General features: G+C 46.0%; 1 protein-coding gene across 3 annotated transcripts in view; it reads left to right on the top strand.

Moving 5' to 3' along the window:
* Window positions 1-18,173, top strand: part of LOC106568201 (coronin-1C-A) — a 34,894-nt gene that overhangs the window by 14,806 nt on the left and 1,915 nt on the right. For all 3 annotated transcript variants that reach the window (XM_014138329.2, XM_014138331.2, XM_014138330.2), the window contains exons 3-8: window positions 11,121-11,243; window positions 12,039-12,168; window positions 12,369-12,550; window positions 16,844-16,963; window positions 17,715-17,819; window positions 17,978-18,123. In XM_014138329.2, the coding sequence (XP_013993804.2) occupies window positions 11,121-11,243; window positions 12,039-12,168; window positions 12,369-12,550; window positions 16,844-16,963; window positions 17,715-17,819; window positions 17,978-18,123 (806 nt within the window). The remainder of the gene's footprint in view (window positions 1-11,120; window positions 11,244-12,038; window positions 12,169-12,368; window positions 12,551-16,843; window positions 16,964-17,714; window positions 17,820-17,977; window positions 18,124-18,173) is intronic.

The raw sequence follows: 18,173 nt of genomic DNA, 5'->3' as shown, positions 1-18,173 counted from the left end.
CAATGGTCCACCACCCAAAGGACATCCAGCCAACTTGACACAACTGTGGGAAGCATTGGAGTCAACGTGGGCCAGCATCCCTGTGGAATGCGTTCGACACCTTGTAGAGTCCATGCCCTGACGAATTGAGGCTGTTCTGTACTCAATATTAGAAAGGTGTTCCTAATGTTTTGTACACTCAATGTAGAATCCTGCCTTGGGGTTTTGATGATCGTAAAGAATATGAATGAATGGTGCTGGAAGAAAGTAATAGTTAAGAAATGCCAGGCATGTACATGAACAACAACAAATGATCTACAGTGCCTTGGAAAGTATTCAGACCCCTTGACTTTTTCAACATTTTTGTTACGTTACAGCCTTATTATAAAATGGATTAAAGAAATTTAAAAAATCCTCAGCGATCTGCACACAATACCCCAAATTGACAAAGCAAAAACAGTTTTTTTTGCAAAAAAAATGAAAAAAGCCTTATTTATATAAGTATTCAGACCCTTTGCTATGAGACTCGAAATTGAGCTCAGGTGTATCCTGTTTCCATTGATCATCATTGATGTTTCTACAACTTGATTGAAGTCCACCTGTGGTAAATTCAATTGATTGGACATGAGGTTGAAGAAATTGTCCGTAGAGCTCTGAGACAGGATTGTGTAGAGGCACAGATCTGGGTAAGGGTACCAAAAAATGTCTGCAGCATTGAAGGTCACCAAGAACACAGTGACCTCCATCATTCTTAAATGGAAGAAGTTTGGAACCACCAAGACTCTTCCTAGAGCAGGCCGCCCGGCCAAACCGAGCAATCAGGGAGAAGGACCTTGGTCAGGGAGGTGACCAAGAACCTGATGGTCACTCTGTCAGAGCTCTAGAGTTCCTCTGTGGAGATGGGAGAAACTTCCAGAAGGACAACAATCTCTGCAGCACTCCACCTATCAGGCCTTTATGGTAGAGTGGCCAGACGGAAGCCACTCCTCAGTAAAAGGCACATGACAGCCCGCTTGGAGTTTGCCAAAAGGCACCTACAAACCATGGCCTGCTCAGACCATGAAAACAAGATTCTCTGGTCTGATGAAACCAAGATTGAACTCTTTGGCCTGAATGCCAAGCGTCAGGTCTAGAGGAATCCTGGCACCATCTCTACGGTCAAGGATGGTGGTGGCAGCATCATGCTGTGGGGGTGTTTTTCAGCGGCAGGGACTGGGAGACTAGTCAGTATTGAGGGAAAGATGAACTGAGCAAAGTACCGAGAGATCCTTGATGAAAACCTGCTCAGGACATCACACTGGAGCGACGGTTACAACCCTAAGCACACAGCAAAGACACATTTTCCAAGATGACGTAGCAGTGGGATGTCTGTTTTGATTGTCTTGTCCCGTGTATATATCGTTTTTCTTCGTATATGTTTTTAATATTTTTAATCTCAATTTCCATCTATGGACTGAACATGCACTCCTGCAACCCGCCTCACCCAACATGGTATGGATCTGCTATTTGTTATTCTTTAGAAACGGAGCCCCCTTCAGAAGCTAGCCAGCTAACTAGCTAGTAGTCAGTTAGCCACTGCTAGCGGTCATCACCATTAACTCAGACATCTGCCAGCCTCAGCCCGGTCAAATTCCTGCCAGTCTGCACAGCGCGATATCAACCCAGAGCATATCGGACTGCTTTTCTCTACCGCATCTCCGGATTCCTATTGCAAGCTCTGAACCTTTACTCCAGATAATCGCAGCTAGCTAGCTGCTATCCGAGTGGCTACTCCTGGCTAAAGTCTCTGTCCCGAAGCAAGCACCAGTTAGCCTGGAGCTAGGCCCATCTCCCGGCTAGCCGAAGAGATCCATCAGACAATTCCAGGACTTCAATACCTCTTTTGCCAATTGGCCTGGCCTGGACCCTTTGCTGCCGACATGGAGCCCCGCCGATCCATCACGACTGGTCTGCCGACGTAACCATCCGAGGGGGTTTCAACAGGCTCTCCCATTGCGACGTCCACCTGAGGCCCATCTGCTAGCCCCGGCCTGCTAGCTGTCTGAATCACCATGCCTCCAGCTCGCCTAGCTACTCACTGGACCCTATGATGACTCGGCTACACATGCCTCTCCCTAATGTAAATATGCCTTGTCTATTGCTGATTCGGTGACTGCACCTGGCTTAAATGGTGTCTCTAGAGACAAAACCTCTGGTTTTTGGTTTCATGCATGTTAACTTTAGAAGCCGCCTCCCTAAGTTTTTGTTTTATTCACTGCTTTAGCACACTCCACCAACCCGAATGTCTTAGCCATGTCTGAATCCTGGCTTAGGAAGGCCACCCAAAATCCAGAAATTTCCATCCCTAACTATAACATTTTCCGATAAGATAGAACTGCCAAAGGGGGTGGAGTTGCAATCTACTACAGAGAGAGCCTGCAGAGTTCTGTCATGCTATCCAGGTCTGTGCCCAAACAATTTGAGCTTCTACTTTTAAAAATCCACCTTTCCAGAAATAAGTCACTCACCGTTGCCACTTGTTATAGACCCCCTTCAGCCCTCACCTGTGCCCTGGACACCATATGTGAATTGATCGCCCCACATCTATCGTCAGAGTTCGTACTGTTAGGTGACATAAACTTGGGACACCCCGGCCGTCCTACAATCTAAGCTAGATGCAATGGATCGGATACAGCAGGCGACCCAAAACAACGGCGCCGCAGAAGGGGCAGACGGAGCGGTCTTCTGGTCAGGCTCCGTAGACGGGCACATCGCCCACCACCCCAGAGTATACTACTCGTCAATGTCCAGTCTCTTGACAACGAGGTAGACGAAATCCGAGCAAGGGTTGCCTTCCAGAGAGACAGAAATTGTAACATTCTCTGTTTCACGGAAACATGGCTCACTCGGGATACGTTAGTCGGTACAGCCACCTGGTTTCTTCATGCATCTCGCCGACAGAAACAAACAACTCTCTGGTAAGAAGAAGGGCTGGGGGGTGTATGCCATATGATTAACGAGTAGTGGTGTGATCATAACAACATACAGGAACTCAAGTCCTTTTGTTCATCTGACCTAGAATTCCTTACAATCAAATGCCGACTGCATTATCTACCAAGAGAATTCTCATCAATTATAATCACAGTCATGTATATCCCCCCCAGACACCCCGACGGCCCTGAAAGAAATTCATTGGGCTCTATGTAAACTGGAAACCACATATCCTGAGGCTGCATTTATTGTAGCTGGGGATTTTAACAAGGCTAATCTGAAAACAAGGCTCCCTAAATTTTTCTAGCATATCAAATGCGCGACCCGGGCTGGCAAAATTCTGGATCATTGTTACTCTAAATTCCGCGACGCATACAAAGCCCTCCCTCCCCCTCCTTTCGGCAAATCTGACCACAACTCCATTTTGTTGCTCCCAGCCTATAGACAGAAACTAAAACAGGAAACGCCCGTGCTCAGGTCTGTTCAACACTGGTCAGACCAATCTGGTTCCACGCTTCAAGATTGCTTCGATCACGTGGACTGGGATATGTTCCCGATAGCGTCGAACAACAACATTGATGTATATGCTGATTCGGTGAGCGAGTTTATTAGCAAGTGCATCGGTGACGTTGTACCCACGGCGACTATTAAAACCTTCCCCAACTAGAAACCGTGGATTGATGGCAGCATTCGTGCGAAACTGAAAGCGCGAACCACTGCTTTTAATTAGGGCAAGGCGACCGGAAACATGACCGAATACAAACAGTGTAGCTATTCCCTCCGCAAGGAAATCAAACAAGCTATACATCAATATAGAGACCAAGTGGAGTCGCAATTCAACGGCTCAGACACGAGAGGTATGTGGCAGGGTCTACAGTCAATCACGGACTACAAAAAGAAAACCAGCCCCGTCACGGACCCCGATGTCTTGCTCCCAGACAAACTAAACAACTTCTTTGCTCGCTTTGAGGACAATACAGTGCCACTTACACGGCCCGCTACCAAAACCTGCGGGCTCTCCTTCACCCCAGCCGATGTGAGTAAAACATTTAAACGTGTTAACCCTCGCAAGGCTGCCGGCCCAGACGGCATCCCTAGCCGCGTCCTCAGAGCATGCGCAGACCAGCTGGCTGGTGTGTTTACGGACATATTCAATCAATCCCTATCCCAGTCTGCTGTTCCCACATGCTTCAAGAGGGCCACCATTGTTCCTGTTCCCAAGAAAGCTAAGGTAACTGAGCTAAGCGACTATCGCCCCGTAGCACTCACTTCCGTCATCATGAAGTGCTTTGAGAGACTAGTCAAGGATCATATCACTTCCACCCTACCTGACACCCTAGACCCACTCCAATTTGCTTACCGCCCCAACAGGTCCACAGACGGCGCAATCACACTGCACACTGCCCTAACCCACCTGGACAAGAGGAATACCTATGTAAGAATGCTGTTCATCGACTACAGCTCAGCAGTCAACAACCTAGTACCCTCCAAACTCATCATTAAGCTTGAGACCCTGGGTCTCGACCCTGCCCTGTGCAACTGGGTCCTGGACTTTCTGACGGGATGCCCCCAGGTGGTGAGGGTAGGAAACAACATCTCCACCCCGCTGATCCTCAACACTGGGGCCCCACAAGGGTGCGTTATCAGCCCTCTCCTGTACTCCGTTCACCCATGACTGCGTGGCCATGCACGCCTCCAACTCAATCATCAAGTTTGCAGACGTCACTACAGTGGTAGGCTTGATTACCAACGACGAGACGGCCTACAGGGAGGAGGTTACGGCCCTCGGAGTGTGGTGTCAGGAAAATATCCTCACACTCAACATCAACAAAACAAAGGAGATGATCGTGGACTTCAGGAAACAGCAGAGGGAGCACCCACCTATCCACATCGACTGGACAGTAGTGGAGAAGGTGGAAAGTTTTGAGTTCCTCGGCAGACACATCACGGACAAACTGAAATGGTCCACCCACACAGACAGCGTGGTGAAGAAGGCACAACAGTGCCTCTTCAACCTCAGGAGGCTGAAGAAATTTGCCTGTCACCAAAAACACTCACAAACTTTTACAGATGCACAATCGAGAGCATCCTGTCGGGCTGTATCACCGCCTGGTACGGCAACTGCTCCGCCCACAACCATAAGGCTCTCCAGAGGGTAGTGAGGTCTGCACAACTCATCACCGGGAGCAAACTACCTGCCCTCCAGGACACCTACACCACCCGATGTCACAGGAAGGCCAAAAAGATCATCAAGGACAACAACCACCCGAGCCACTGCCTGCTCACCCCGCTATCATCCAGAAGGCGAGGTCAGTACAGGTGCATCAAAGCGGGGACCGAGAGACTGAAAAACAGCTTCTATCTCAAGGCCATCAGACTGTTAAACAGCCATCACTAACATTGAGTGGCTGCTGCCAACATACTGACTCAAATCTCTAGCCACTTTAATAATAAAAAATTGGATCTAATAAATGTATCACTAGTCACTTTAAACAATGTTTACATACCCTTCATTACTCATCTCATATGTGTATATACTGTACTCTATACCATCTACTGCATGTTGCCAATGCCGTTCGGCCATCGCGCATCCATATATTTATATATACATATTCTTATTCATTCCTTTACACTTGTGTGTGTATAAGGTAGTTGTTGTGAAATTGTTAGATTACTTGTTAGACATTACTGCATGGTCGGAACTAGAAGCACAAGCAATTCGCTACACTCGCATTAACATCTACTAACCATTTTGTATGTGACCAATAAAATTTGATTTGAGATGCCCTCAATCTCACACAAATTATCAAGGAACCTACCAGGTACAACCCTAAATCTGTAACCATGGGCATCCTCTTAGATATCATCCTGACCAACTTGCCCTCTAAATACACCTCTGCTGTTTTTCAACCAGGATCTCAGCGATCGCTGCCTTATTGCCTGCGTGCGTAATGGGTCTGCGGTCAAACGACCACCCCTCATCACTGTCAAACGCTCCCTAAAACACTTCAGCAAGCAGGCCTTTCTAATCGACCTGGCCCGGGTATCCCGGAAGGATATTGACCTCATCCTGTCAGTAGAGGATGCCTGGTTGTTCTTCAAAAGTGCTTTCCTCTCCATCTTAAATAAGCATGCCCCGTTCAAAAAATGTAGAATTAAGAACAGATATAGTCCTTGGTTCACCCCAGACTTGACTGCCCTTGACCAGCACAAAAACATCTGGTGGCGTTCTGCATTAGCATCGAATAGCCCCCGTGATATGCAACTTTTCAGGGAAGTCAGGAACCAATATACTCAGTCAGTTAGGAAAGCTAACTTTTTCAAACAGAAATTTGCATCCTGTAGCACTAATTCCAAAAAGTACAGTCCATGGAGAAGAAGAGCACCTCCTCCCAGCTGCCCACTGCACTGAGGATAGGAAACACTGTCACCACCGATAAATCCACGATAATCGATCATTTCAATAAGCATTTCTCCACGGCTGGCCATGCTTTCCATCTGGCTACCCCGACCAACATCTCAGCACCCCCTGCAGCAACTTGTCCCCCCCGCTTCTCTTTCGCCCAAATCCATCTGATGTTCTGAAAGAGCTGCAAAATCTGGATCCCTACAAATCAGCTGGGCTAGACAATCTGGACCCTCTCTTTCTAAAATTATCCTGCGAAATTGTTGCAACCCCTATTACTAGCCTGTTCAACCTCTCTTTCGTATCGTCTGAGATCCCCAAAGATTGGAAAGCTGCTGTGGTCATCCCCCTCTTCAAAGGGGGAGACACTCTAGACCCAAACTGTTATAGACCTAATTCCATCCTGCCTTGCCTTTCTAAAATCTTCAAAAGCCAAGTTAACAAACAGATCACCGACCATTTTGAATCCCACCGTACCTTCTCCACTATGCAATCTGGTTTCCGAGCTGGTCATGGGTGCTCCTCGGCCACGCTCAAGGTCCTAAACGATATCATAACCTCTATCGATAAAAAACAGTACTGTGCAGCCATCTTCATCAACCTGGCCAAGGCTTTCGACTCTGTCAATCACCGCATTCTTATCGGAAGACTCAATAGGCTTGGCTTCTCAAATGACTGCCTCGCCTGGTTCACCAAGTACTTCTCAGATCGAGTTCAGTGTGTCAAATCCGAGGGCCTGTTGTCCGGACCTCTGGCAGTCTTTATGGGGGTGCCACAGGGTTCAATTCTCGGGCCGACTCAGTTCTCTGTATATATCAATGATGTCGCTCTTGCTGCTGGTGATCCTCTGATCCACCTCTACGCAGACGACACCATTCTGTATACATCTGGTCCTTCTTTGGACACTGCTAACAAACCTCCAAACGAGCTTAAACGCTGTATAACACTTCTTCCGTGGCCTCCAACTGCTTTTAAATGCTAGTAAAACTAAGTGCATGCTCTTCAACCGATTTCTGCCCGCACCCTCCCGCCCGACTAGCATCACTACTCTGGACGGTTCTGACCTAGAATATGTGGACAACTACAAATACCTAGGTGTCTGGTTAGACTGTAAAGTCTCCTTCCAGACTCACATTAAGCATCTCCAATCCAAAATTACATCTAGAATCAGCTTCCTATTTCACAACAAAGCCTCCTTCACTCATGCTGTCAAACATACCCTCGTAAAACTGACTATCCTACCGATCCTTGACTTCGGCGATGTCATTTACAAAATAGCCTCCAACACTCTACTCAGACTATATCCAGTTTGCTATCACAGTACCATCCGTTTTGTCACCAAAGCCCCATATACTACCCACCACTGCGACCTGTATGCTCTCGTTGGCTGGCCCTCACTTCATATCCGTCGCCAAACCCCCTGGCTCCAGGTCATCTATAAGTCTTTGCTAGGTAAAGCTCCGCCTTATCTCAGATCACTGGTCACCATAGCAACACCCACCCGTAGCACGCGCTCCAGCAGGTATATTTCACTGGTCATCCCCAAAGCCAACACTTTCTTTGGCCGCCTTTCCTTCCAGTTCTCTGCTGCCAGTGACTGTAACGAATTGCAAAAATCTCTGAAGCTGGAGTCTTCTATCTCCCTCTCCAACTTTAAGCATCAGCTGTCAGAGCACTGTACCTGTACACAGCCAATCTGTAAATGGCACACCCAACTACATCATCCCCATATTATTACTTACCCTCTTGCTCTTTTGCACCCCAGTATCTCTACTTGCACATCATCATCTGCACATCTATCACTCCAGTATTAATGCTAAATTGTAATTATTTCACTTCTATGGCCTATTTGCCTACTTCCCTACTCTTCTACATTTGCACACACTGTACATATATTTTCTTCTTTTTTTTCTATTGTTATTGACAGTACGTTTGTCTATCCCATGTGTAACTCTGTGTTGTTTTTGTCGCACTGCTTTGCTTTATCTTGGCCAGGTCACAGTTGTAAATGAGAACTTGTTCACAACTGGCCTACCTGGTTAAATAAAGGTGAAATAAAAAAAGCAAAGCAGGAGTGGCTTCGGGACAAGTCTCTGAATGTCCTTGAGTGGCCCAACCAGACCCCGGACTTGAACCTGATCGAACATCTCTGGAGAGACCTGAAAATAGCTGTGCAGCAACGCTCCCCATTCAACCTAACAGAGCTTGAGAGGATCTGCAGAGAAGAATGGGAGATACTCCCCAAATACAGGTGTGCCAAGCTTGTAGCGTCATACCCAAGATGACTCCAGGCTGTAATCGCTGCCATAGGTGCTTCAACAAAGTACTGAGTAAAGGGTCTGAAATACTTATGTAAATGTAATATTTCTATATTTTTTGTATTAAATTAGTAACCATTTCTAAATACCTGTTTTGCTTTGTCATTATAGGGTATTGTGTGTAGATTGATGATGGGGGGGGGGGACTATTTAATACATTTTAGATTAAGGCTGTAACCTAACAAAATGTGTAAAAAGTTAAGGGGTCTGAATACTTTCCGAAGGCACTGTATATTGTCTCAGAGAGTACTGTGTTTCCCCAGTATTCATTTGCTAAATAGTTGCCGCCACACCCAACATTTTTTAAATGCGTTTTTTGGGATGGAAAAACACTTTCATGACTAAAACCAGACAAAGTTTGTAGAAAATATAATTTACCTATATATTGTTTTTATCAACTTTGAAAACAAGAAATCACCAAATGATAATTTTAAATGATGAAACCAATGAAAGTGAAGAATGAATTTAGATATACTTTTGGCATGGCTGGATTACCGGCCGGTTACTCAGGGCACACGCCCAGGGGCCCCGTTTGGGGTTCCCATTGATTTTGTCATAATGTTTTAGCCTAAGAACACAGAATTGGCCATGGCCTCCGTGACCCCCCCCCCCCCCCACACCCTTTCCACAACCTTTGCCACCACTGCTAAAAACGTTATCTAGGGAAATGCTGGAGTAGAGCATGTGTGTATACAGTTGAAGTCGGAAGTTTACATACAATTTAGCCAAATACATTTAAACTCAGTTTTTCAATCCCTGACATTTAATCCTAGTAATAATTCCCTGTCTTAGGTCAGTTAGGATCACCACTTTTATTTTAAGAATGTGAAATGTCAGAATAATAGAGAATAATTTATTTCAGCTTTTACATTCCCAGTGGGTCAGAAGTTTACATACACTCAATTAGTATTTGGTAGCATTGCCTTTAAATTGTTTAACTTGGGTCAAACATTTCAGGTAGCCTTCCACAAACTTCCCACAATAACTTGGGTGAATTTTGGCCCATTCCTCCTGACAGAGCTGGTGTAACTGAGTCAGGTTTGTAGGCCTCCTTGCTCACACACGCTTTTTCAGATCTGCCCACAACATTTCTATAGGATTGAGGTCAGGGCTTTGTGATGGCCACTCCAATACCTTGACTTTGTTGTCCTTAAGCCATTTTGCCACAACTTTGGAAGTATGCTTGGGGTCATTGTCCATTTGGAAGACCCATTTGCGACCAAGCTTTAACTTCCTGACTGATGTCTTGAGATGTTGCTTCAATATATCCACATAATTTTCCTACCTCATGATGCCATCTATTTTGTGAAGTGCACCAATCCCTCCTGCAGCAAAGCACCCCCACAACATGATGCTGCCACCCTTGTGCTTCACGATTGGGATGGTGTTCTTCGGCTTTCCTCCAATCATAATGATGGTCATTATGGCCAAACGGTTCTATTTTTGTTTCATCAGACCAGAGGACATTTCTCCAAAAAGTACGATCTTTGTCCCAATGTGCAGTTGCAAACCGTAGTCTGGCTTTTTTATGTCGGTTTTGGAGCAGTAGCTTCTTCCTTGCTGAGCGGCCTTTCAAGTTATGTTGATATAGGACTCGTTTTACTGTGGATATAGATACTTTTGTACCTGTTTCCTCCAGCATCTTCACAAGGTCCTTTGCTGTTGTTCTGGGATTGATTTGCACTTTTCACACCAAAGTATGTTCATCTCTAGGAGACAGAACGCGTCTCCATCCTGAGCGGTATGACGGCTGCGTGGTCCCATGGTGTTTATACTTGCATACTATTGTTTGTACAGACGAATGTGGTACCTTAAGGCGTTTTGGAAATTGCTCCCAAGGATGAACCAGACATGTGGAGGTCAACAATTTTCTGAGGTCTTGGCTGATTTTCTTTTGATTTTCCCATGATGTCAAGCAAAGAGGCACTGAGTTTGAAGGTAGGCCTTGAAATACATCCACAGGTACACCTCCAATTGACTCAAATTATGACAAATAGCCTATCAGAAGCTTCTAAAGTCATGACATCATTTTCTGGAATTTTCCAAGCTGTTTAAAGACACAGTGAACTTTATGTAAACTTCTGACCCACTGGAATTGTGATACAGTGCATTTTAAGTGAAATAATCTGTCTGTAAACAATTGTTGGAAATATTACTCGTCATGCACAATGTAGATGTCCTAACCGACTTGCCAAAACTGTACTTTGTTAACAAGACATTTTTGGAGTGGTTGAAAAACGAGTTTTAATGACTACAACCTAAGTGTATGTAAACTTCCGACTTCAACTGTATGTAGATGCCCTTTCACCTAATGTTGTATTTTTATTCCTTCACAAGCCAACCCTTGGTCTTTGCCAGTAGGACTAGGGGGCTCACAGTTCACCGTTTCTCCCGTCTTTGTTACTGATCTCCAACAGTCATACTGAACCTCCTCTTTCTCTCTCCAGACAGGTCGCATAGACAAGGCCTACCCAACAGTATGTGGTCATACGGGACCTGTCCTGGACATCGACTGGTGCCCTCACAATGACCATGTCATCGCCAGCGGCTCAGAGGACTGCACAGTCATGGTACGTACAGCCAGTTTTCACTGCTTACATCTTTAAAATGGTGACCCTATGTTCAAGATGCTGTCTTGGCCCAGGTATGAATACCTACCTACCTCACATGTTCGGACTCTGTGGGTGCACCTTACATAATAAAGGAAAGCTCTTTACCCCTATAGATTTTTTGCAGTGAACTCTGTGACATCTCTTAAGAAGACTATGATCAATAGCCCTGTCTGGGTCTGTCAGTGTACTGCACATGCTAGTGCTGCAACCTTAGCCTCCCTGGTGTGCTCTATACACAAAGCATGTGTCATAGCGTTATCGGATCCACAGCCATAAGTGGATGGTGGAGCAGTGAGGTCATCCTATCAGAATGTCTTGTGTCCTTATTTGGTCTTAGACAAATAAATAATCTCTGCAGCAAGACACGGACAAGTCCACAGAAGGGTCCATACAATATTTGATCTAAATGTATTTTATATGATAGACCTTAAAGATGGAATACTAAAATATTTTAGAAAGGTCTGCTCTCTGAAACATATGTTATGCAGGTGAAACATGAAATGTTATGCAGAACTTATTCCTTTCCCATCCTTGTTTCTGCCCCCATCAGCTCTCTGCTGCCACCCTTAGACTAAACACTGTTAGTACATCCTGCTAACATTACTGACATCTAGCAAAGGCTGATTCTCTCAAGGGGTTGAGGAGAATTCACCTCTTGTTTGTTCATGTCCGTAGTTTTATAAATTAGAAAATGGCTATAAATAAGTAGAAGGCAATGGCATCATGACTAACTTAATCTCTCGCTGTCTCCAGGTGTGGCAGATCCCAGAGAATGGGCTGGTCACCCCGCTGGCTGAGCCTGTGGTGGTGTTGGAGGGACACTCGAAGAGGGTGGGCATCGTCACCTGGCACCCCACGGCCCGCAACGTCCTCATGAGTGCAGGTAGATACAGGTTTAATACTCTGCTTTCACACTGAGTATAGTGTCTGCAGGAGTATGGCACTTTCAGCGGGGAGTTAATTTGTCACAACAGCTCTCAGAATATAAGGCATTTTATATCTTTTCCACTCTACTGTGGAACTGTACTCTGCTACGAGGCTGTGGCATGTGGATTTTGACTTTTTTTTTGTCTGTCCCACCAGGCTGTGACAACCTGATCATCATCTGGAACGTAGGGACGGGCGAGGCCATGATCCAGCTGGAGGACATGCACCCTGACGTCATCTTCAGCGCCTGCTGGAGCCGCAATGGAGCCCTCATCTGCACCGCCTGCAAGGACAAGAATATCCGTGTCATTGACCCCCGCAAGGAGAAGATTGTGGCTGTGAGTGGGCTGGGGACTCTGGGGGAGATACAGTGCCTTGCGAAAGTATTCACCCCCTTGGCGTTTTTCCTATTTTGTTGCATTACAACCTGTAATTTAAATTGATTTTTATTTGGATTTCATGCAATGGACATACAGAAAATAGTCCAAATTGGTGAAGTGAGATAAAAAAAAAAATGTTTTAAGTAAATAAAACAATAGTAAAAAGACATTTGAAAATAAGAGTAGCAAGGCTATATACAGACATCGGTTAGTCAGACTTATTGAGGTAGTATGTACATGTTGGTATGGTTAAAGTGACTATGCATATATGATGAACAGAGAGTAGCAGTAGCGTAAAAAGAGGGGTTGGCGGGTGGTGGGACACAATGCAGATAGCCCGGTTAGCCAATGTGTGGGAGCACTGGTTGGTCGGGCCAATTGAGGTAGTATGTGCACACAATGCAAATAGTCCGGGTAACCATTTGGTTACCTGTTCAGGAGTCTTATGGCTTGGGGGTAAAAACTGTTGAGAAGCCTTTTTGTCCTAGACTTGGCATGCCGGTACCGCTTGCCATGCGGTAGTAGAGAGAACAGTCTATGACTGGGGTGGCTGGGGTCTTTGACAATTTTTAGGGCCTTCCTCTGACACCGCCTGGTGTAGAGGTCCTGGATGGCATGCAGCTTAGCCCCAGTGATGTACTGGGCTGTACGCACTACCCTCTGAAGTGCCTTGCGGTCAGAGGCCAAGCAATTGCCGTACCAGGCAGTGATGCAACCAGTCAGGATGCTCTCGATGTTGCAGCTGTAGAACCTTTTGAGGATCTCAGGACCCATGCCAAGTCTTTTTAGTTTCCTGAGGGGGAATAGGCTTTGTCGTGCCCTCTTCATGACTGTCTTGGTGTGTTTGTTGTTGATGTGGACACCAAGAAATTTTAAGCTCTCAACCTGCTCCACTAAATCAAATCAAATTTATTTTTATATAGCCCTTCGTACATCAGCTGATATTCTCAAAGTGCTGTACAGAAACCCAGCCTAAAACCCCAAACAGCAAGCAAAGCATGTGAAAGAAGCACGGTGGCTAGGAAAAACTCCCTAGGAAAAACTCCCTAGAAAGGCCAAAAACCTAGGAAGAAACCTAGAGAGGAACCAGGCTATGAGGGGTGGCCAGTCCTCTTCTGGCTGTGCAGGGTGGATATTATAACAGAACATGGTCAAAATGTTAAAATGTTAAAATGTTCATAAATGACCAGCATGGTCAAATAATAATAATCATAGTAGTTGTCGAGGGTGCTACAGCCCCGTCATGAGAATGGGGACGTGCTCGGTGCTCCTTTTCCTGTAGTCCACAATCATCTCCTTAGTCTTGGTTACGTTGAGGGATAGGTTGTTATTCTGGCACCACCCGGCCAGGTCTCAGCCTATAGGGAGGTGGTCAGTCTCGTCGTTGTCAGTGATCAGGCCTACCACTGTTGTCATCTGCAAACTTAATGATGGTTTTGGAGTCGTGCCTGGCCATACAGTCGTGGGTGAACAGGGAGTACAGGACGGGACTGAGCACGCACCCCTGGGGAGCTCCAGTGTTGAGGATCAGCGTGGCAGATGTGTTGCTACCTACCCTCACCACCTGGGGGTGGCCCGTCAGGAAGTCCAGGATCCAGTTGCAGAGGGAAGTGTTTAGTCCCAGGTTCCTTAGCTTAGTGATGCGCTTTGAGGGTACTATGCTGTTGAACGCTGAGCTGTAGTCAATGAATAGCATTCTCACATAGGTGTTCCTTTTGTCCAGGTGGGAAAGGGCAGTGTGGAGTGCAATAGAGATTGCATCATCTGTGGATCTGTTTGGGCGGTATGCAAATTGGAGTGGGTCTAAGGTTTCTAGGATAATGGTGTTGATGTGAGCCATGACCAGCTGTTCAGAGCACTTCATGGCTACGGACGTGAGTGCTACGGGTCTGTAGTCATTTAGGCAGGTTGCCTTTGTGTTCTTGGGCACAGGGACTATGGTGGTCTGCTTGATATTGGTATTACAGACTCAATCAGGGACATGTTGAAAATGTCAGTGAAGACACCTGCCAGTTGGTCAGCACATGCCCGGAGCACACGTCCTGGTAATCCGTCTGGCCCCTCAGCCTTGTGTATGTTGACCTGTTTAAAGGTCTTACTCACGTCGGCTACGGAGAGCGGGATCACACAGTCGTCCGGAACAGCATGCATGCCTCAGTGTTGCTTGCCTCAAAGCGAGCATAGAAGTGATTTAGCTCGTCTGTTAGGCTCGTGTCACTGGGCAGCTCGCGGCTGTGCTTCCCTTTGTAGTCTGTAATAGTTTGCAAGCCCTGCCACATCCGACAAGCGTCGGAGCCGGTGTAGTATGATTCAATCTTAGCCCTGTATTGACGCTTTGCCTGTTTGATGGTTCGTCGCAGGGCATAGCGGGATTTCTTGTAAGCTTCCGGATTAGAGTCCCGCTCCTTGAAAGCGGCAACTCTACCCTTTAGCTCAGTGCGAATGTTGCCTGTAATCCATGGCTTCTGGTTGGGGAATGTACGTACAGTCACTGTGGGGACGACGTCCTCAATGCACTTACTGATAAAGCCAGTGACTGATGTGGTGTATTCCTCAATGTCATCGGAAGAATCCCGGAACATGTTCCAGTCTGTGATAGCAAAACAGTCCTGTAGTTTAGCATCTGCTTCATCTGACCATTTTTTTATAGACCGAGTCACTGGTGCTTCCTGCTTTAATTTTTGCTTGTAAGCAGGAATCAGGAGGATAGAGTTGTGGTCGGATTTACCAAATGGAGGGAGAGCTTTGTACGCATCTTTGTGTGTGGAGTATAGGTGATCTAGAATTTCTTTCCCCAATTTTTTCCCCCCAATTACCTTCAGAAGTCACATAATTAGTTAGATTGCACACAGGTGAACTTTATTTAAGTGTCACATGATCTGTCACATGATCTCAGTATATATACACCTGTTCTGAAAGGCCCCAGAGCCTGCAACAACACTAAGCAAGGGGTACCACCAAGCAAACGGCACTATGAAGACCAAGGAGCTCTCCAAACAGGTCAGGGACAAAGTTGTGGAGAAGTACAGATCAGGGTTGGGTTATAAAAAAATATCAGGAACTTTGAACATCCCACAGAGCACCATTAAATCCATTATTAAAAAATGTAAAGGATATGGCACCACAACAAACCTGCCAAGAGAGGGCCGCCCACCAAAACTCATGGACCAGGCAAGGAGGGCATTGATTAGAGAGGCAACAAAGAGACCGAAGATAACCCTGAAGAAGCTGCAAATCTCCGCAGCGGAGATTGGAGTATCTGTCCATAGGACCACTTTAAGCTGTACACTCCACAGAGCTGGGCTTTATGGAAGAGTGGCTAAAAAAGCCATTGCTTAAAGAAAAAAATAAGCAAACACGTTTGGTGTTCGCCAAAAGGCATATGGGAGACTCCCAAAACATATGGAAGAAGGTACTCTGGTCAGATGAGACTAAAATTGAGCTTTTTGGCCATCAAGGAAAATGCTATGTCTGGTGCAAACCCAACACCTCTCATCACCCCGAGAACTTCATCCCCACAGTGAAGCATGGTGGTGGCAGCATCGTGCTGTGGGGATGTTTTTCATCGGCAGGGACTGGGAAACTGGTCAGAATTGAAGGAATGATGGGTAGCGCTAAATGGAGGGAAACCTGTTTGTCTTTCAGACATTTGAGTGGGACGGAGGTTCACCTTCCAGCAGTACAATGACCCTAAGCATACTGCTAAAGCAACACTTGAGTGTTTTTTTTTTTTTTTTAAGGAGAAACATTTAAATGTCTTGGAATGGCCTAGTCAATCCAATTGAGAATCTGTGGTCTGACTTAAAGATTGCTGTACACCAGCGGAACCCATCCAACTTGAAGGAGCTGGAGCAGTTTACCTTGAAGAATGGGCAAAAATCACAGTGGCTAGATGTGCCAATACCCCTAGAGACTTGCAGCTGTAATTGCTGCGAAGGATGGTTTTACAAAGTATTGACCTTTTTTTTTCTTCTCTCATTTCTTGTCTGTTTCACAATAAAAAATTGTTTGCATCTTCAAAGTGGAAGGCATGTTGTGTAAATCAAGTGACACAAATCCCCCCCAAAATCTATTTTAATTCCACTTTGTAAGGCAACAAAATAGGAAAAATGCTAAGGGGGTGAATACTTTCGCAAGCCACTGTATGTTGGCTTGTCTCTCACACACACAGACACTCCTACCAACACACACACACACACGTCATTGGTGCTGAAACATGCGATCCTCTCTGATAGATGTGTTGTGTTTCAGGAGAAGGACAAGGCCCACGATGGAGCACGGCCCATGAGAGCCATCTTCCTGGCTGACGGAAACATCTTCACCACCGGCTTCAGCCGCATGAGCGAGCGGCAGCTAGCCCTCTGGAACCCCGTATGTCACCTCCCATCCAGACCCACACGGACACACACACATGGAAATCTGTCGATGTGCCCTTGAGCAAGGCACTTAACCCTAATTGCTCCAGGGTCGCCGTTAAAAATGGCAGACCCTGGCTGTGACCCCACTCTCCGAGGGTGTCTCCGGGAGAGTTGGGATATGCAAAAAAAATGGGAGAGTTGGAATATGCAAAAAAACACATTCTCAATTCACACGTGTAAAATAGGACAAATATAAGCACCCACCAAATGATTATTTATTATACACATACAGACAGACATTCATGCACTCATAGATGCACAAATCCTTATCTAAATCAAATCAAAGTTTATTTGTCACGTGCGCCAAATACAACAGGTGAAATGAAATGCTTACTTACAGGCTCTAACCAATAGTGCAAAAAAGGTGTTAGGTGAACAATAGGTAAGTAAAGAAATAAAACAACAGTAAAAAGACAGGCTATATACAGTGGCGAGGCTATAAAAGTAGTGAGGCTACATACAGACACCGGTTAGTCATGGTGGTTGATGTATGTAGATATGGTTAAAGTGACTATGCATATATGATGAACAGAGTGTAGCCGTAGCGTAAAAGAGGGGTTGGCGGGTGGTGGGTGCCGGGACACAATGCAGATAGCCCGGTTAGCCAATGTGCGGGAGCACTGGTTGGTCGGCCCAATTGAGGTAGTATATACATGAATGTATAGTTAAAGTAACCACATGAAATGTATGTTTTGTGTTGACAGAAAAGCATGGAGGAGCCAATATCAGTCCACGAGCTGGACACCAGTAATGGAGTGTTGCTGCCCTTCTATGACGCAGACACCAGCGTAGTGTACCTGTGTGGGAAGGTGAGGATGATATACTTGTTAGATATGTATTGTATTTCCTAAGTCCCTGTCTTATCCCCCAAACCCAATATTGTCTCCATCTGGATAGAGGATTAGTGTGACTTCGGTCTTTCTGGGAGGATTTCACAGGTTTTAACAGTAACCTCTCCTATGTTCAGGGTGACAGTAGCATCCGGTACTTTGAGATAACGGACGAGGCTCCATTCGTGCACTACCTCAACACCTTCTCCAGCAAGGAGCCCCAGCGAGGTATGGGCTACATGCCCAAACGAGGACTGGATGTCAACAAGTGCGAGATTGCCAGGTAACAACCATGCACTCAAAGTGTGATGGCTTTGAGACCTTCTCCTTTTG

Source organism: Salmo salar, chromosome ssa13, assembly GCF_905237065.1.
Source record: "Salmo salar chromosome ssa13, Ssal_v3.1, whole genome shotgun sequence".
Lineage (NCBI taxonomy): Eukaryota > Metazoa > Chordata > Actinopteri > Salmoniformes > Salmonidae > Salmo > Salmo salar.
This window is presented reverse-complemented; position numbering and strand designations above follow the sequence as displayed.